Source organism: Oryctolagus cuniculus, chromosome 1 (assembly GCF_964237555.1).
Source record: "Oryctolagus cuniculus chromosome 1, mOryCun1.1, whole genome shotgun sequence".
Taxonomy (NCBI): domain Eukaryota; kingdom Metazoa; phylum Chordata; class Mammalia; order Lagomorpha; family Leporidae; genus Oryctolagus; species Oryctolagus cuniculus.
The window spans coordinates 49,478,829-49,498,041 of NC_091432.1; the positions used below are offsets into that span (position 1 = coordinate 49,478,829).

General features: G+C 54.5%; 1 protein-coding gene across 17 annotated transcripts in view; it reads left to right on the forward strand.

Annotated features, from left to right (window-relative positions):
- Positions 1 to 19,213, forward strand: part of PLEKHA7 (pleckstrin homology domain containing A7) — a 221,816-nt gene that overhangs the window by 195,803 nt on the left and 6,800 nt on the right. For 15 of the 17 annotated variants that reach the window (XM_070072882.1, XM_051833953.2, XM_051833954.2 and 12 more), the window contains 12 exons: positions 1,907 to 1,987; positions 5,001 to 5,069; positions 5,208 to 5,288; positions 6,390 to 6,539; positions 7,028 to 7,129; positions 8,683 to 8,791; positions 8,915 to 9,141; positions 12,372 to 12,560; positions 12,651 to 12,768; positions 13,443 to 13,534; positions 13,968 to 14,168; positions 17,363 to 17,521. In XM_070072882.1, the coding sequence (XP_069928983.1) occupies positions 1,907 to 1,987; positions 5,001 to 5,069; positions 5,208 to 5,288; positions 6,390 to 6,539; positions 7,028 to 7,129; positions 8,683 to 8,791; positions 8,915 to 9,141; positions 12,372 to 12,560; positions 12,651 to 12,768; positions 13,443 to 13,534; positions 13,968 to 14,168; positions 17,363 to 17,521 (1,578 nt within the window). The remainder of the gene's footprint in view (positions 1 to 1,906; positions 1,988 to 5,000; positions 5,070 to 5,207; positions 5,289 to 6,389; positions 6,540 to 7,027; positions 7,130 to 8,682; positions 8,792 to 8,914; positions 9,142 to 12,371; positions 12,561 to 12,650; positions 12,769 to 13,442; positions 13,535 to 13,967; positions 14,169 to 17,362; positions 17,522 to 19,213) is intronic. The other 2 variants (XM_051833955.2, XM_051833966.2) reach the window with 1 other exon arrangement.

The window sequence follows — 19,213 nt, forward strand, 5'->3', positions numbered from 1 at the left end:
GGCTGGCTTTATGAAATAGCCAGTTAAGCTGCTCCCTGCAATATTGGCATCCTATATGGACACTGATTCGAGTCCCAGCTGCTCCACTTCTGATCCAGCTCCCTGCTAATTTACCTGGGAAAGCAGCAGAAGATGGCCCAAGTCAGTGAGCCCCTGCCACCTACATGGGGGGCTTGAATGGAGTTCCTGGCCTCTGGCTCCTTTATGGCTAACCCCAGCCATTGAGGCCATTTGGAGAGTGAACCAACAGATGGAAGACATTTTATTTCTTTCTCTCTCTCTCTCTCTTTCTCTCTGTGTTTCTATAACTCTGCTTTTCAAATAAATCTAAAAAACAAAACCATTGTTTTGGTTCTCAAAGTGTGGTCCCCAAATCAGGAACATCTGTGATAACTAAGAATTTATTAAAAATGCAAATCTGTGGCGCAGCGGGTTAACGCTCTGGCCTGAAGCACCGGCATCCCATATGGGCGCTGGTTCTAGTCCTGGCTGCTCCTCTTCCGATCCAGCTCTCTGCTGTGGTCTGGGATAGCAGTAGAAGATGGCCCAAGTCCTTGAGCCCCTGCACCTGCATGGGAGACCAGGAAGAGTCTCGTAGCTTCTGGCTTCGGATCGGTACAGCTCCGGCCCTTGTGGCCATCTGGGGAGTGAACCGGCGGATGGAAGACCTTTCTCTCTGTCTCTACCTCTCTCTGTAACTCTTTCAAACAAATAAAATAAATCTTTAAAGAAAAAAAAAAAGAAATGCAAATCTTGGGTCTCACCCCAGGCCTGCTCAGTAAGAACCTCCGGAGGTGGGGCCCGGCACATCTAGGTATTAACAAGCCCTCCAGGTGACTCTGATGCACACTACAGTTTAAGGCCTTTGTTTGGAGCAGCTGCTCTCACTCCTGGCACATGTTAGAAACACAGGGGCTTCTAAGAACCCTGATGCCCAGGTTCCATCCCAGACCACTTATAGCAAGATGTCTTCGAGTGGGACTCAGGCATCAGTGTTTTGGAAAGGACCCCAGGTGGCTCTGGTATTCAGTCAAGGTTGAAATGCACCGTCCTAGAGGGTGGAGACGGTGGTATGTGACAGAAGCTGGAAGCATCCGAGAGCATTGGTAAGATGTAATAATTTGGCCGACACCGCGGCTCACTTGGCTAATCCTCTGCCTGCAGTGCCAGCACCCTGTGTTCTAGTCCCGGTTGGGGCACCGGATTCTGTCCCGGTTGCCCCTCTTCCAGGCCAGCTCTCTGCTGTGGCCCGGGAGTGCAGTGGAGGATGGCCCAAGTGCTTGGGCCCTGCACCCGCATGGGAGACCAGGAGAAGCACCTGGCTCCTGGCTTTGGATCAGCGCGGTGCGCCGGCTGCAGCGTGCCAGCCACAGCAGCCACTGCGGGGTGAACCAACGGAAAAAGGAAGCCCTTTCTGTCTTTCTCACTGTCCACTCTGCTTGTCAAAAAATAAAAAAAAAAAAAAAAAAAAAAAGATGCAATAATTTAAATGCATCACAGGTGTGGAGGTGAGGGTCTGGACAGGAAATACATGAAGGCGCCGCTCCACCCTGCACTCTCCAAGGGTGACGAGGGAGGAAAAAGGGGAAGCAAAGGTCTCTTCTGTGATGCTGCCCAGCCCCTGCAGCGGAGCCAGGAAGGAAGCAGGCACTGAGGTTGGCTCTTGCACATCAGCCAGCCTGTGCACGGAGCCCTTGGCATCGAGCAAATAGGTCCCTTCTCGGGGAGGGTCGGGAAGGCGCTGCCCTGGGACCAGCATTACCAGGTTTCAGACTGGGTTAAGAGCACAGCCCACGGCCTCCTTCCAGCTTCCCCTGGGCCAGTTCCCCAAATTCTGGCTGCTTCAAGTGTCGTTCGGTGTCTCACCTGTTACATTTTGTTGTATTTGCCTTTTTGTTTGGAACAGATTAAAAATAATGAGCCTTTGATCAACGTGCTTTACAAAGTGCTGAAGAAGTCAGCACGGGGCTGTCGGCCCAGGAGGAGCGTAAGATGATCTGATCCGGGTCTCGGAGCGGGCCATTCCATTGCTTCTGGCTCAGTGCCGACTCCATCACTTGCTTAACCAGTCGCTCTCCTGATCGCCCCAGGCTTCCCGCAAGTCATTTTGGTTTATCTTCCTTAAACTGAAGCTCTCCTTAGCATTCGGGCCGATGCACCAGGCTAAGCCCGTCATCCGTGGTGTTCTGTGACTCTGTGTTGTGTGCTGCCGAGGGGTGGGGTCGCTTGCCTGGCTTGCCACCGGCTCGTGTTGTGTTTCCATTCACGCTTGTCTGCCTCCATGGCCAGGGCTCACCAGACAGAGCTGAGCAGGAGGTTCCCGGGAGGGGGCAGCCGTGACTCTGGGATGCAGGTGGCTTTTCTCCGGGGCAGGATGTGAATGTTTCTAGGGGAGACCAAAACAGCCCCTTCCCCGCATCAGTGGATACCCACGCCCTTTCACTTTGTCTGCCTTCAGGGATGCTGGGGGCAAGTGGCCCACAGTGCTTTAAATGGATTTAAATATTGCTGTCCAAAGAGCACAGCGCGGAAAGGAAAATCAGAGGTAGAAGTCCTGGAGGTATAGTGTTTTCTGGTAGCCTCTGGAAGGGAGCTGAATGCAGAAGCTGTGTGAACAGCAGCCACAAAGCCCTGCTCTGCAGCCCAAGGCCTTCCTCCAGGGGAAGCAGAGCCAGGTCCCCTCATTCTGAGATGTTCACAGGCTCACAGGGCAAGCCTTTCCAGAACCATCCTCATGTGCCAGGCCCTGGCCAGGCTTTGAGGTTACGGAGAGGGTACGTCATGGTCCCCACACTCACTGCTAGCGAGGGGAGGCAAGGGACCGCTGCGATCTCACGTGCACCATGTGTGGTAGGAGCGCCGTGCTGGGCATCAAGGCAATTAAAGGGAGGGTAGCGCCATCAGTGCCTGGGCTCTGCTGAGCTTTTGGTGCTTCGATTCCTCACTCACAGCACCTTAGAAGCAGTGCATTGTAGGGAGTGCCAGAAACCTATGAAAAAGAGAAAAAGGTTAAGTGTGTACCAGCAGCAAAGGGCATGTTTTAGAAAGCTTTCCATCAGAGAGCTTCGTGTAGAAGATTCAGCTTTCTCCAAAGGCCCTTGTTCGTGTGTGGAGTATCTCATTTCTTTCCTGATGATGCTGGATAAATGAGGCATTGCTCAATTAGATTCTCTGCCTTGTTGTTTAAGCATCAAAAAGATAATCTGCTATAAAAAGCTTCCAGGAACTAGAGGAAGAGTGTTGCTGAGGGGCAAAATCCCCAAAGCATGTCTCGATTTGAAAGTGGTTTCTATCTAGGCAGTGAGCCACGGTCAGCCCATGTGCAGGGTCGGCAAGCCCATGTGCAGGGTCGGCAAGGAGAGGACCGTGACGTAGAGCGCCGGGCTCACTACTTACACCAGTGCTTCTCTGGGGTTGCCCTGAGTGTCAAGCCCAAGTACTACCTGGAAGCTCAGCTGTGTGGGTGAATTCCATGTCCCCCTCCCCCTCCTGCTCCCCTCACAGCAGGGGATGGCACGGTGTGTCCGTGGATGGTTGTGGGAGTCCCTGTGTCGTGTACTGTTGTGTATTCTTGTATGTACACATCATCTGCCGGTTTGAAGAGCGGAATTTGGCTGGAGTTCTGATTTCTCCTGGAACCCAACACTGACCTATGTGTATTGCCCGTTGTCCTACATGCAGTTCAATAAGCATTTGTGGAGTGTCTTCCCTTGTGCTGGGCCTCATGTTCAGGGCCCAAGATCAATAAGGGGGTGACCCCTGCCCTCTACATGGGACCACGGGGGTGGGTGGGGTGTGTCTGCAGCCCACGTGTGGAGAGGTCATTCTCCTTTTTCTTTGACCTTTGGGTTTGCTGCTGCTGATTCTCAAGGAGACGGAACACAGCGGGACGGCTGGACTTGTGGTTGGCTTGAGCTGTTTGAGTGCAGTGTTTGCCCATATGCTTCTGCCCCACATTCATGTTCACAAGTTTAGGGGGCTTCCCAAATTGGGTAGAGGAGAGCACAGGCTGTCTGTGCAGCAGTTCTCTGTCTGTACACCCTGGGACCCTCTGCAGAGCACACTTACCACCTCTCTCTGCTGTGGAGGTCAGGGAGATGGAGTGCCCTGTCTGGGGCTCCTTAGCCCAGGCCAACCCTGGCCTTGTCTTGGCCATGAAGGTGCGTCTGTTTAAGAGGCCACCCCCTCTGCCCATGCACAGCTTTTGCTAGGAGGGAGGTTGGGGGAAAATGAACCCTGGGGTAAAGAGCTGGGTTTAGCGGCTTAGGGGTCAGTGAGAGATGGACATTTGATTGTCCACTCGGAGTCAGGTGAAAAGGGTGGGAAGTGGGAAATTCCATTGGCCCCTAAGTTTGGGTGACTTATCGCTCTGTGGTTTCCTTTCTTGAGACGACAAGGTAACCTGTAACTTCAGTAAGAACAGCCTAGCCTCGGTTACTCAATGTCAGGTGAAAACCCCAATCAGGAATGAGCCGGGTTCTTCTTCCCCAGGCGGGCAGGGTGAGGAGGGCTCCTTCACTGGGAGGTGGGCTGCTCAGACTCCCTAGACCAAGGCTTGACAGAAGCCTGGAGATCCCCTCGTTTGTCCTGGCACACCTGGGCAGTGGGAGATGGGCTTCTGTGATCCGTGTTTGTCCCCAGGCTCAGGAGCGCACCTGTCTTATCAGTGGCAAATCTTCCAAGAGCCATGCTGATTAATCGCGCTCACTTTGAGCTTATCAATAAATTCTTCCAAAACTGACGACCCTGTAACTTGAACGTTCATGGTTTCTTTATTTTGAGAGGTTTACGAGTGCTAGGATCTCAGAAAGGTACTGGTTTTACCTTAAAATGAAATCGGCAAAGAAATAAAGCAGCTCCTGCTCGCATTCTTGCCCCTTTCACGCCACACTCCTACTTGCCACTGCTGAGACTCCCACCCCTCGTAAGGCTGACCTTCCTTCCTGAGATCTGCTCCCGAACACTGTGGCTAAGTCTCTTTTACATTATTCACCTCCCAGATGACAGGCCGGGACCTTCTCAAGGACCGAAGCCTAAAGCCTATGAAGATCGCTGAGAGTGACATTGATGTGAGTAAGCGGAGGGACAGGCTGCTGCCTCAGCTGCCCCCGACCCACAGGGTCTGGACGGTTCTGTGGCCAGAGTCATTCTGATCTCGCTCCCCGAGGCATCCTCTCAGCTCCTCTCCAACCTGTTCTCGCCTATAGGTCAAACTGAGCGTCTTCTGCGAACAAGACAGGATCCTCCAGGACTTGGAAGACAAGATTCGGGCTCTCAAGGAAAACAAAGTGCGCTTCAGTTTTTTGCAGAGCTGTGGCATGGGGTGGAGGGTGGGGGGCATTCTGTCTTCTTTCCTAAGACATAGCCTGGACTCATGTTAGTATTGAACAACTCAGGTTAGTTTACCCAGAGCAATAACTTTGCATTTGAAAGGTGCTTTATGTGGGTTTCTAGCTGGACCTGGAGAAGACCTTCAGGGCATTCCCAGGCTGCTTAGTCTAATATTGCCCTTGCCTCAGTTCCACTCTGGCCCACCTCTTCTTGGAGGCCCTGTGGTGGAGCCTGGAGGTCTTGGCTACAGTTGCACCAGCTCACTTCCTAAAGCTCCATCTTTCTGAACCTGGGCCATGGAGGTGGCAAATCCGGATGGAAAGATAGGATTAAACATCGGGCCACCGCCGGCACCACGGTTCACTAGGCTAATCCTCTGCCTTGCGGCGCTGGCACACCGGGTTCTAGTCCCGGTCGGGGCGCTGGATTCTGTCCCGGTTGCCCCTCTTCCAGGCCAGCTCTCTGCTGTGGCCAGGGAGTGCAGTGGAGGATGGCCCAAGTGCTTGGGCCCTGCACCCCATGGGAGACCAGGATAAGTACCTGGCTCCTGCCATCGGATCAGCGCGGTACGCCGGCCACAGCGCGCCAGCCGTGGCGGCTATTAGAGGGTGAACCAACGGCAAAAGGAAGACCTTTCTCTCTGTCTCTCTCTCTCACTGTCCACTCTGCCTGTCAAAAAAGAAAAAAAGAGAAAAAAAAAACAAAACAAACAAAAACGTCGGGCCGCCAACGTTTGGTCTCTCTCTTTTTGCATTTCAGTAAGACTGGGATGCTGAAGAATAATAGCTCATCCCTTTCCCCAAGGACTTAGCGAGTTCTCCTTCTACTACCTGATTTGTCATAATTTATTTGATAAGGAGTTAAATGGGAAACTGAGGCACAGCACTGTTAGGTGACTTGTCCTGTGGGCTGAGTCAGAAGCAGCTTTGAAGGCCCCTCACCACGTGTCTGCTGTGACCCCACCCCACCCCAGCCTTAGTTGGCTTTGTTTGCTGCCTGCTGTGGTAGGTGGGGGCCTTGGGGTCTAGCCTGTCTGTCTCTGGCCTTCCTTGGTGCAGGACCAGCTGGAGTCGGTGCTGGAGGTGTTGCACAGGCAGATGGAGCAGTACCGGGACCAGCCCCAGCATGCGGAGAAGATCGCCTACCAGCAGAGGTTGCTGCAGGAGGACCTCGTCCACATCCGAGCTGAGCTCTCCAGGGAGTCCACCGTATGTAGAGGGTGTGGATGGCACGGATCCTCCCCTTCAGGATGGGCCGGGCTGAGGTTGACTTAATGGCCAAGGGTGAGAGTCTGCATAGCCAAGACTCCTCCAGTCTGCATCCTGACAGTAGCTTGTCCACATCTGTCTGCACCTGGGCCATAGGCTGCTTTCTGTCGGCAGTTCCTGGCTGAAGACACCCAAGAGACCTGATTTCTCAGAACAGCCTACAGGTCTATTCCCCTCATTCTAAGGTGTCAGAATTTCCACCTGTTCATTTGTCAGGCTGATGATTTGCAGCCTTTTTGCCAGCACAGGGAATGAAAGCATAGCCAAGGGCACCAGGGTCAGAGTGCAAATGAGCAGAGCCCATACTCTTTCCTCCTCTGCCCCGGGTCCCCTCCTCCACCCCTGGCTGGGTCAGCAGTGGTCACCAGCACGGGTACAAGTGGGACATCCTGGGGCCCAGGGGCCAGCAGCATTCCTTTGGCCAACAGGAGATGGAAAACGCCTGGAATGAGTACCTGAAGCTGGAGCGTGACGTGGAGCAGCTGAAGCACGCGCTACAGGAGCAGCACAGGAGAGCCTTCTTCTTCCAGGTGAGCCGAGGGCTCTTCCTGCCTCCCGAGCATCCCTCCGGTTGAGGGGTAGCTGGGTGCCTTGACAGGAAATGGTGTGCAGCCTGCCGCTCTTTCAGTCTATGAGTGGGACCACAGCTCTCTCTCCTCCCCATTATGGCTTAAAAATCCAAAAGCATGCTGTATCTGGTGCTTAAGTGACCCCGTTAAAAGATGCTCACTGTCCTTAACCACACCAGACCGCCTCCATCTCTTCTCAGGCCCTTCCCATTGGCAGCCACTTATCGGGGTGTATGTGATCACAGTCTAGCTCTTTTCCTGCCATCTTCTTCTCTCACTGTGCTCTCTGCACAAACATGGGGAGCTTTCTTATACAAAAAGTGCACGGGAAAGATGCATTACACAAAAGCAATGCATGGGGTGCAGTTTTTTTTTTTTTATTAAGATAAACATATTTCATTCTATTTTCCACAAACTTTCAGAAGTATCCTTAGATAATTCACATGCTGTGAAATCTACTCTCTGGGAGTGTGTGATTCAGTGGTCTGTAGTTTTTTAACAACATTGTGTGGCCATCACCATGGTCAATTTTATAACATTTTCATCATCCTTTGAAAGAAGCCCTGAACCCATGAAGTCAGTCCTTTCCCTCCCCCAACTCCCTCTCTGTGGTTGTTACCCACTGTGCACTAGGCAACCACTGATCTGCTTTGTGTTGTATCTATATATTGGCCCTTCTGGACAGTCTATAGAAACAGAATCCTACACTATGTGACATTTGGTGTTCAGCTTCTTTCCTTCAGCATAGTGTTTTCAAGGTTCATCTACATTGTAATACACGTTAGTTCTACATTCCTTTTTATGGCTGAATAACATTCCAGTGCTCATTGCACTTTCTTTAAAAAGAAAGAAAAAGGATTGCTTTATTTATTTGGGGGGGGGGAGAGTGAGAGAGAGAGAGAAAGAGAGAAGTGGGAGAGAGAGAGAGAGAGAGAGAGAGAGATCTTCTACCTGCTGGTTCACTCCCCAAATGGCCACAACTGGGGCTGGGCTGGGAGCCCCAAAGTCAGGAGTCCCCTGAAGTCAGGAGCCTGGCAGGCGCCCAATCACTTGTGCCGTCTTCCACCATTTTCCCAGACGCATTACCAGGGAGCTGGACTGGAAGCAGAGTGACCGGAACTCGAGTCTGCACTCATGGGATGCTGATATCTTAGGAGGCAGCTTAACCTGCTGCACTACAATGCCAATGCTTATGCATGGATTTAAAATGTGGTTTTCACCTAAATAAGCTTGCCTTTCATTCCGTTTCCCATGTACTCTTTGAAGAATGTTGGCACTTAAGGCAGTCTGGTTTTAAATTGGATGGAAACAGACAGCTGGACAGGTGACAGCCACATTGAAATCCCTCCCTGGGCCTGGGCGTTGTTGCGTCTGCACCCACCTAGTTGCAGTTTCTGCAGGGAGTAGTACGGTCCCTGGGTGAGGGCTCGACCAGAAATGCCAGCACAGGTGCTCAGAAGGAGCCTCTGGCAAGGTACCAAGAAGCCAATGAACCACCACCTTGTCTTCCTCAGGAGAAATCGCAGATCCAGAAAGATCTGTGGAGGATCGAAGATGTCCTTGCAGGTCTGAGCGCAAACAAAGAGAACTTCAGAATCCTGGTGGAATCGGTCAAAAATCCTGGTGAGTGGGGACGGCCCTGGGGGCGGGTCTTCACGGTGCTGAATCGCCCCACCCCTCGTGTCCTGCAGGGAAGGAGGTCTCTGTTCCATCCAGCTCATGCTTTGTTTCCCTGTTGCCCCTTAGAGAGGAAAACGGTGCCTTTGTCCCCTCACCCGCCTGTGCCTTCACTCTCGATGGCGGAGAGCAAGCCGCCCCCGCAGCCCAGCCCTCCCTCCAGCCCCGTGCGGACCCCTCTGGAGGTCCGACTTTTCCCCCAGCTGCAAACCTACGTGCCCTACCGACCTCACCCACCCCAGCTGAGGAAAGTGACGTCTCCCCTTCAGTCACCAACCAAGACCAAGGCCAGCGTTGTAAGTATCCCTGATGAGCAGCTACGTGCACTGACCGCCCCGCTCGCTCCCTTGGAAAACTTGGGAAAGCTTGGGGAGGGGCAGCCAGGCAGAGTCGTGAGCAGTTGAGGGGGAGTGTGTGTTTTCCTGGCCATTGGGCCTCAGGCTCACAGCACCTGGAGGACGCTGAGGGGTGACCTCGCCTAAGCCTCCCATTTTAATGGGGAAAATTGAGACCCAGCCAGAAGTGACTGTGCTGAGTAGGGTGGAATCTGTGAGTGCACCGTGGCTGTTGGTGAGGCTATCCCCGTGCAGAGCTCCAGGCAAACCTGCAGAGGGCTCTCCTGCAGTTACACAAGCCTGCAGGCAAGGAGCTGGTTCCAGGGAAGAGGATCCGTACCTCTCCCTGCAGCCCAGCGCTGTGCTGGCTCTGAGAACACCAGTGATCTTTGCAAGACCCTCAAGGAGCATAGGTATGGTGTTAGGTCTCGGTGTTAGGGAATCCACCCACATCCCTGAACCTTCTCATTCACCCTCTAATTGGACCTGCAGTCCCAGGTCACCTCTGTGGCCCAAGAGGTTGCCAGGGCTCACACCTTCCCAGGCGTAGAGAGGGTCCAGGCTCTTGGCGGAGTCTGAACGCACAGGAGACTTTCAGGAAATCGAAGATGTGCTCGGGAACCATGACAGCTCCTGTCTCCCTCCAGAGCCAGGCAGACACAGGACATAGAAACTGTGGCCGTGGGAACCCTGGAAAATGGTGGGGGTGGCACTGGGTTTTTGCTGACACAGGCTTTGAGGCGCCTGGCCTGGGCACCATATGAGCGTAGGCCCTCTGCTGAGGTCAGTGCACTGTGCTGGGTAAGCCCTGGACTTCTCGTGCTGGGCCCTGCCATCCACCTGCTTCCAGCCAGCGCCCACGGCCCAGAGCTGGACCCAGAGTGCAGCCCATGACTCAGCCTGTGAGCTGCTGTGAATTCCTCCATCTCAGGATCTTCTTCCCAGCCCCGGATCTGAGAGGCAACTGGAGCCTCCACGGTGACACAGGAGGGTGCAAACCCTGGCAGACGGCTGCTCTCACAGGGCAAGGTGCCTGCCAGTGGGGGGGAGGGGCAGACAGAAAAGGCTGGGAGGGGGGTGCTTGGATTCTAGTCCTTGTGCACTCACTGTGTTTTCCAGCAAGGCCCATTCCTGCCCTGGGCTGCCTCAGTTTCCCATTGCAGGTTGATTTATTTATTTGAGAGGCAGAGGAGGCAGGGAGAGACAGAGATGTTCTGTCTGCTGGTTCACTCTCCAAATGGCCACAATGGCCAGAGCTGGGCCGATCTGAAGCCAGGATCCAGGAGCCTCTTCCGTGTCTCCCACGTGGGTGCAGGGGCCCGAGCACTTGGGCCATCTTCCACTGCTATCCCAGGCCACAGCAGAGAGCTGGATTGGAAGTGGAGCAGCCGGGACTAGAACCAGCACTCATATGGGATGCCGGCACTGCAGGCGGCAGCTTTTACCCACTACGCCACAGTGCTGGCCCCTGAACATTTACATTTGTGAAACAATGACACCCTTGCTGGAAATGACACAAAAACAGAATATCATAATTGAGCAAATAATAATCAAGGGACCACCGTGCTCTACCAGTACTCAGACAAGGAGTAGAACTGTGCCAGCCACCACAAGGACATTGGGGATAGTCATTCCTTTACTTTCCGTCTGAGCCCGACAACCCATGGGTGTTTGCGCCCTAAACACTCTCATTACGCCGGCACAGAGCACTGTTTTGCGTCTTTTCTTCCACATTATTTTTTGTGAGATTCATCTACACTGTTGCATGTAGCTATAATTCTTTCACGTTTATTGACTTGTCTTGACTTTAACGTCATCTTTTATTAGATAATATTCTCAAAGATAAATAAAAGGGCATAATAAAATGCCTCCCTCCCACCCTCTGTCTTCAGAAATTCTGTTTGCTTCCATGGGAAACAGTCGGTGAGTTTTGCTTATCTATCGGTGATTCCAGTGTCCCATTGGGCTTGGTTACTGCCCATCCTCTGAGAGGCTGTGGCTGTCTCAGGCGGGCACCTTAACCTGGCCACCTCGGTGAAGTGTGTTGCTTTAAAAGAATGATGATAAACTTTTGCAAAGCAAGCTTGGGCTGCTTTTTCTGAACTCGACAAGATTCGAAAAACAAAGCCAAGCTAGACTCCGGGAGGAGGGCCACGAGGAGGGTCACATGGCCTTCGTGGGTGTTCGTGGCAGCCAGTGGGAGGGGCCGACTGTTGGCGTGGAGATGACCTGCAGCCTTCCAGGCGCGTGCGGACGGGGGTTCCTGGAAGAACAGTTACCGTCATCGCATTCCAGGGAGTGGGCCGCATGGTAGGCAGTGAGTCACCCATCCTGGCTGCCTCTGCTGTCGGAGTTGGGGAGGAGGAAATGTGTTGTCACCGTGCACATTCTGATAAGAAGGGCAGGAGCGGGGCGGACTCTGCTGAGGGAGCCAGAGTGTGTGCCCGGCTGACCCGCCCTGGTCTGAGCACGCGGACTGGGAGAGATGTTTGCTCTCCAGGCGGGAGGGGCTGGCACCCACTTAGAAATGAGCGCAGTGAGCAGCGCGCCTCCCCTCCTCTGCTGCATGCCCAGTAAGTGGAGTAAGCAGTTTGGCTCAATGTCAAGAGCACAGACCTGGGTTCTGGATTTGGGGACAGCAGATGTGCAGGTGACACTTGGGAGCATTTTAAAATGTGTGAAGGCTGGAGATGAAGTAGAGGCATCTCTGCTTTTCACAGCTTTTTTTTTTTTTTTTTTTTTTTTTTTTTTTTTTTTTTTAAGATTTACTGTATTTGAAAGGAAGGGTTACAGGGAGAGAGACAGAAACACAGACAGAGATCGATTTTCCACCCGTTGATTCATTCCCCAGCAATGGCCAGGGCAGGGCCAGACCAAAGCCAGGAGCCTGGAACTCCATTCGGGTCTCCGTCAGGAGTGCAGGGGCCCAAGGACTTGGGCCATCCTCCTTTGCTTTCCCAGGCACATTAGCAGGGAGCAGGATCAGAAGTGGGGCAGCCAGGACTTGAACCCACACCCATGTGGGGTGCTGGTGTTGCAGGTGTTGGCTTTACCCACTGCTCCACACACCTCTCTCCTCAGCTCCTCCAAGGCAGCTGTCTGTGCTCCTTGACGGAGGGGTCACTGAAGCGGCTAGGCCCGGCCTTCGGCTGCCCACACCCCTCTCCAGCTCTGATTCTCTCTCTGGGCAGGAAGACGAGGCACCTCCCAGGCCGCCCCTCCCTGAGCTCTACAGCCCCGAGGACCAGCCGCCGGCTGTGCCCCCGCTGCCCAGGGAGGCCACCATCATCCGGCACACTTCCGTGCGGGGCCTCAAGCGACAGTCGGATGAGAGGAAGCGGGACCGGGAGCTGGGGCAGTGTGTGAACGGGGACTCGAGGGTGAGCCGGGAGGGTAGCCCACAGCCGCGTGTGGGGGTGGGGGAGGTGGTGTGGCACGGGGCAGGTGTAACGCCCCAGGATTGCCCACAGGTGGAGCTCCGGTCCTACGTCAGCGAGCCTGAGCTGGCCACCCTCAGCGGGGATGCGGCCCAGTCCTCCCTGGGCCTCGTGGGCTCCGAGAGCAGGTACCAGACGCTGCCAGGCAGAGGTAAGACAGCCCCTCCGTGGAGTCTCTCGGAAGCCCCGTCACAGCCACCATGCTGCCTTTCTGCCCGCAGCCTGACCTCCTCCCTCGGCTCACGTTTGCTCTCTCCCTCTGATCTCATCTGTCCACGGGAACCACGACAGTAGCAGTTACCCTCCAGCCTGGCACTGACCGAGCGCTTTCCATACACGTGGTGTTGGTGGTAGTCCTAGGGAGGAAGAACTTATTATCCCCACTTTAGCGAGATGTTTGAGTCACTTGCCGGTTAGCTGATCAGCGAGGGAGCCAGCAGATAAGGCAGGGGCTCGTGCCCGGGGCAGGCTGGGTGCCGCCAGCTTGCCATCTGCGGCTTTCTCCTTTTGCATCACTGGGACTCAGAGGGGTCTTTCTTGAAGCCCACACGCTTGCTCCCTGGTTGGGTGTTCTCCTCGCTGTCCCCCCAGGATTGGGTTGTGCAGAATGCACAGAGAAGGGCGCACAACCCAGGGCGCCTGCCTGGGAAGGGAGTCCAGGGGGAGCCCACCGGGGGACAGGAGGCACTGTGAACTGGTGCTCCCTCCTCTACCCCCCAGCCTTGCTCTCCTGCTCCGTGCGCTCCGTGAGGGGGTGGCTAGTGAGGGGACGGTGGCTTGTGCACCCCGCCGAGAGCAGACTTGTGTTTCTCTCTGCTCATGAAGGGCTCTCGGGGTCCACGTCAAGGCTGCAGCAGTCATCCTCCATCGCTCCCTACGTCACGCTCCGGAGGGGCCTCAATGCCGACAGCAGCAAGGTAACCTTCCCATGAGTGACCTGGATCTGGCCAGGGGCCGGCTCCCTGCTCCTTCATACAGAGAGAGAGGCGATGGCTGACCCCGGGAGCCCTGGGATGGCGTCCAGGCTGCAGAAGGGCGTCGTGCTGCCCTCTCTGTTTCCAAGAGACCCCTCTATCAACCTGCCAGGGTCGCGGGAGGGAGCCCGGGCAGTCTGCACCTGTTGCATGTGTGTCCACCTGGCCGGGCCTGGGCCTTGGTACCTGGGCAGGGGTGCTGCCCAGGAAGCCTGTGACGGCCGCGGGCACCCTGGTGCCTAGACAGGGTGGGTCTGCGTGCCCAAGAGGAGCCCAACCAGAGAAGGGCAGGGCAGGGCAAAGAACGGGGCTGGGGCCAGCAGGGTGGCCGCCTTCCGCTCGCAGCCCAGCGCTGTGTGTGTCTCGCCCTCCTCAGAGACCCAAGAGTGCCTTGGAGCGCCTGTACTCAGGGGACCAGCCGCGCGGCCGGATGAGCGCCGAGGAGCAGCTGGAGCGCATGAAGCGCCACCAAAAGGCCCTGGTCCGTGAGCGCAAGAAGACGCTGAGCCAAGGAGAGCGGACAGGCCCGCCCGCGGCGCGCTACCTCAGCCCCCCGCTCCCCGGGGACCTGGGCTCAGTATGTTAGCAGGGGCCAGGCAGGGGGGACTGGTGCGGCGAGCAGAGCCTCCCCACATTCGCCAGACACACCCCGAGTGGGCCACTGGCTGACCAGGATGGTTGAGAGGACACGCACAGGGCTGGTGCGTGACCCGGTCAGCGGGGGACCTGGGACCAGTGCCAGAAAGCAGCACTCACGCAGAAGCCAGAGACTTTGAGCACATACCCCGTTGGGTCTCTGAGCCAAACTTGCAGGGGCCCTTGCAGGCATCCGGGATCTCACAGAATATTAAGCATTTGGGAATACAGGGTCCAAGAGGTAGAGGAGGAAGACAGGGATAGGATTTGATGAGGAAAAGCGCAAACGAATCAACCAGCCTCCCAGACCTCTGCGGACACGCTGCCGGGTCTGGCCCACAACCTGTGGTGCTGACAGGCCCAGGGGGCCCAGGACAGCTGGGGGGAAAATCGGTGCTGCCCCCTGGAGGTGCTTCCTGGCACTGCGCCCTGCCCCCTTAAATCCCATCTGAAAACATTCCATGTGATTCTTCCGTGTTGTTTGAAATCCCGTGTTTCCCTAGACCTCTAGCCTGACTGTTCTCCCCCTAATTCGTGGCACAAGCTCTTTTGCTTTTAGTGTGACCGCTCATTGCCTCTCTAATCCTTGCCTGATTGTGTTTACAGACGCTTCTGGTACACTGAACGTTCTCTAACTGGCCGGTGCTACGTGCTACCTGGCTTGTCATAGCAGCTCTTGTCTCCATAGCCTAGCAGGCACCCCCACGTGTGACTCCCCTTCCCGCCGCCCTCCTCCACGCAGGCCTACTCACTCATGCCCAGAGCCGTCCCTCGAGCCTGGGCTGAGCCGCTGCCTGGAGACCACAGTCATTGGCAGAGGTCTGGGCATTAGGAGTTGATCAAAATCCATGCCTTACAGCTGGCAGGAGACACGGACTTCAGAGTTTGCACGTGCGAATACGTTCTCCCAAGTCTGAGGTTGTTTGGTTTTAATTCCTCCAGTCCTATCTCGTCATTTCTTATAGAAAGGAAAGCCTTTTGTGTTCCTGACATTTAATAACATGAACAGATAGCAAAACAAACTAGGTATTCAGAGGGTCTCTCTGCAGCTGTTAGAAACCCAAGGGATAAGACCCAGGATCCTCATATCATTGAAAGCTGCAAACCCACTAACTTTTAAACTGTGTATGCAAATATCCTATGAAGTAACACCTCTTACAACCTGATGTCTCCAGTGTAGAGGTTATCTCAGAATCGTCATTTGAATTCCTTGTCATTTTTCTCTTAGAAAACAAGACTCATGTAAGTCTCTGCGTCAACGCCAATAAACGAATTGCTTAATAATCCTGGATTGGCGTGGTTCTTCCCCGGCTGCCTCATAGAGTCTAGAGAACTTTCCTGTTTGTGGAAACAATCAGGCTGGGTTTACATGAGGACTGCTCTCTGTTTGGAGCACTTGTGAGCGTGTACAAAAATGTACGTTTTTCTTTGTGAATCATTAAGATAATTTTTCATCCCTGGAATTTCAACTGCCAATTCCTGTCAAAGGCTTGTTGGAAAACCATCACCCAAGAGCAGTAACGTTGGTTTAGAGTCATTATTGAGAGCTTGTGCGTGAATGGGTGACATGTGCTGATGGCTAGAGGTTTGGGGCATGGGAGGAATGCGGGGAGGGGGGGCATCTGAGACAGCTGTGCCTGCTGGGGTGGGGCTCTGTGGGGTGGGCAGGGTACGAGCCAGGAGAAGGCCCGGGATGAGTAAGTGTTCGCCTTGCTCCTGCTCAAGAGAAGGCCTTGAACCTGTTCTCTTCTCAACACCTGCTCAGCGCCCAAACGCTTGTGAGCTCACAGGTGCTAGGTGAACAGGAGGTCACCCTGAGACTGGACAGTTGTGCTTGGATCTTAGAATGTTTGGGATAGATTTTCCCCCTTGTGAAGAGATGCTTGTTGTAGTGTTGATACCGCGAAACAGCCTTGGACCCTGCTGCATTTGGTATAGTATTTCGATTTTATGTGAACTAGGTTTTTTCCTAATATAAGGCAACCACCCATCTCAAGATACCATTTTTTAAGGATTTATTTATTTATTTATTTGAAAGGCAGAGTTACAGGCAGAAAGGTCTTCCATTGCTGGTTCACTCCTCAAATGGCTGCAATGGCCAGGGTTGGACCAGACAGAAGCGAGGAGCTTCTTCCGGGTCTCCCACATGGGTGCATGGCCCAAGGACTTGGGCCATCTTCCACTGCTTTCCTAGGCATGTTAGCAGGAAGCTGGATCAGAAGTGGAGCAACTGAGACTAACCCAAATGGGTGCCCATATGGGATGCCAGCACTGTAAGTGGTGGCTTAACCTACTATGCCGGCCCCATAAGATACCATTTTATGCCACAGTTTTGTCTGCCTCACTGGCCCCAAGCTGTTCCTGCTCCCTACCCCAGTGTCCCCCATCCCAGATTGTGTCCTGTTGGGGATACCCAATAGAAAGGCAAATGGGTGGGGCTGGTGCTGTGGTGTAGCTGGCTAAGCCTCTGCCTGCAGCGCTGGCGTCCTGTATGGGCACCAGTTTATATCCCGATTGCTCCTCTTCTGATCCTGCTCTCTGCAATGGCCTGGGAAAGCAGTGGAAGATGGCCCAGGTCCTTGGGCCCCTGCACCTGCATGGGAGACCCGGAAGAAGCTCCTGGTTTCAGATCAGCTCAGCTCCGGCTGTTGCAGCCACTTGGGGGAGTGAACCGGCAGTTGGAAGACCTTTCTCTCTCTATCCTTCTCTGTAACTCTACCTCTCAAATAAATAAAATCTTTTTTAAAAAGGCAAATGGGTATTCTACTTGTTTAGCAGGCCTCAAGGGGCCTCCTTTATCCAGTCCTTTGGAACAGAAGGGACCAATGCCTTCCCTGCTGTCCTGTCCCAGGTTCTGTTTTGGAGTCACCCTCTTAGACCTGGAAGCTCTTTAACTCCCTTGGGTCCATTGTGAGCCTGAAGCTGTGGGTCTCAGATCTGTGCCCTGCGGACACCTGTGGAACACTCTGGGGGCCTGGACCGGAGGGCAGTGTTCACATGGAGCAGGCCACGTGAGGGGGACAGAGGCTTCGCTCCCAGCACAGCACCGGGCCACGGGCCCATCCGCCAGGGGACCGGTGCGGCCATGTCCGCAGTCAGGAAGGACTGCACTTAACCCTCTTGTTCTGTTGCCAGTGGAAGCGCGAGCAGGACTTTGACCTGCAGTTGCTGGACCGGGCCGTGCAAGGGGAAAGAAAGGACAAGGAGGAGGATGGCTGGTTGAAGGTGCAGGCCATGCCTGTCACCGAGTTGGACCTGGAACCTCAAGACTATGACTTGGACATCAGCAGAGAGGTGAGGGCGGGGGCTTCCTTTGTGACTCCCCAGCCTGCCCACCCTGCCGCTGGGGGTCACTGTCCTCAGTGGGGGACGAGGCTCAGCTCCCACGTGGTCCAGCATAGAGGGCTGGCTGCTTGAGGCAGAAAAGCAGTGCAGGTGTCTCGATGCGGGTTCCACCGTCCCCCCTCTGGGATCTGGGGCAGACTGTCTTCCTAACGTTCTTATGTCTCAGTTTTCTCGCCAGTGAAGTGGGTTGGGGTGAGAATCAACTCAGCCTGCTTGTGCCTGCCATTTAGTCATTGGAAAACCTGGCGTGATGCAGCAGTTGTTAGACGATGTTCCCTGGAGCCCCAGGGGTGGGTCTTGAGACTGGCCAGTCAAGCAGTCTTGGCCTTTGACACCTGGGGAAATGGGGGGCAGGTTTGGAAATCATAGCTGAAATCTCCAGACCTGACAGAAGCGAAGGGACTGCGTAGTCCTGGTTTGAATTCTTCTGGCGCCCTCTGGTGGCTCTACTGCATCATGACAGGGCACGCAGAGCAAAACAAGCAATCCCTAGATCTCTACCTGTCTGGAAGTCTCCTCCCAATGGAAGAAAAAGGGAATTGAGGGTAACACATTCGGGCTCTTCAGGACCAGCGCGGTCTCCTGTGGCCTGCATTGTGCCATCTGTATGCTCTGTGGGACTGTGGCTATGGCTGCTGGCTTCGCCTCTGTATCGTTGGCTGCTAGCACCCAGCCTGGCACACACTAGGGGCTTCGTAAAATTTCCTGGTGAAGGCCGTGCTAAATAAATCACAGTGTCCCATAAATGTCCCAGAAACAGGCTTTTGAGGAGAGCAAGCATGGAATGCCACGCTGGTTGACTCCCCAAATGCCTGCAATTAATCGAGGTCCCCCACACGAGTGGCAGGAACCCAATTACCTGAGCCATCGCCCCTGCCTCCCAGGAATCAAAGCCTGGCACCGCGATGTGGGACTCGGACATCTTACCTGGCATTTCAACCCCTAGGCTAGATGCCCACACCTCCACATCTGTCCTGTGACAGCTGGAGAGGAACAGTGCTCACGTGAAGGGTGCGAGGTGGAAGCTCAGGGAGCCTTCCCCACCGGTGGGGCTGCTGTGAGGAGTGCTGGAGAGGAGCCTGCCTCTTGGGGCCCCCTGCTGTCAGAGGAGGGGCAGGCCCGCTCACACACAGACTTAGCCCACAGCTCCTACCCAGCCCGACGGGCCATGCATTCTTTGGGCACATACACATCTAGGGGGTCCCTGATTTCTGGGATCAGCTGGGACTCCAGGGGTGAACAAGGCCCCTGCAACAGATCCACAAGAGAAGCAACCATTGCTGCCTTGGCAGTGGGATTGAGTTCTGTAGTGTCCTAATTGGCCTGCCAGCCAGGAGAGAGTCCTGCTGTATCTCTAACCTAAATCCCTCCTGCTACAATGTAATCTACTTCCTTCCTCTAGATCTGCCCTCGTTGGAAACGAAACAGAAGAGCTTATTTATTGCCCTCCTCCAGCTTGAAAAGGCTGCATGGGTTTAAATCTAAGACCACATTGGCCCTGGGACTGTAGTTAACTTGCTTTTAGGAGCATCAACCCACCCCATTTTCATATGCATTTGTAATTCAGGGAGGTTCAAGTTTCCCTAGGCATGCAAAAGGTGCCTTTAGCAAGACCACCAAGCTGAGTTTGCTGCTGGGTTC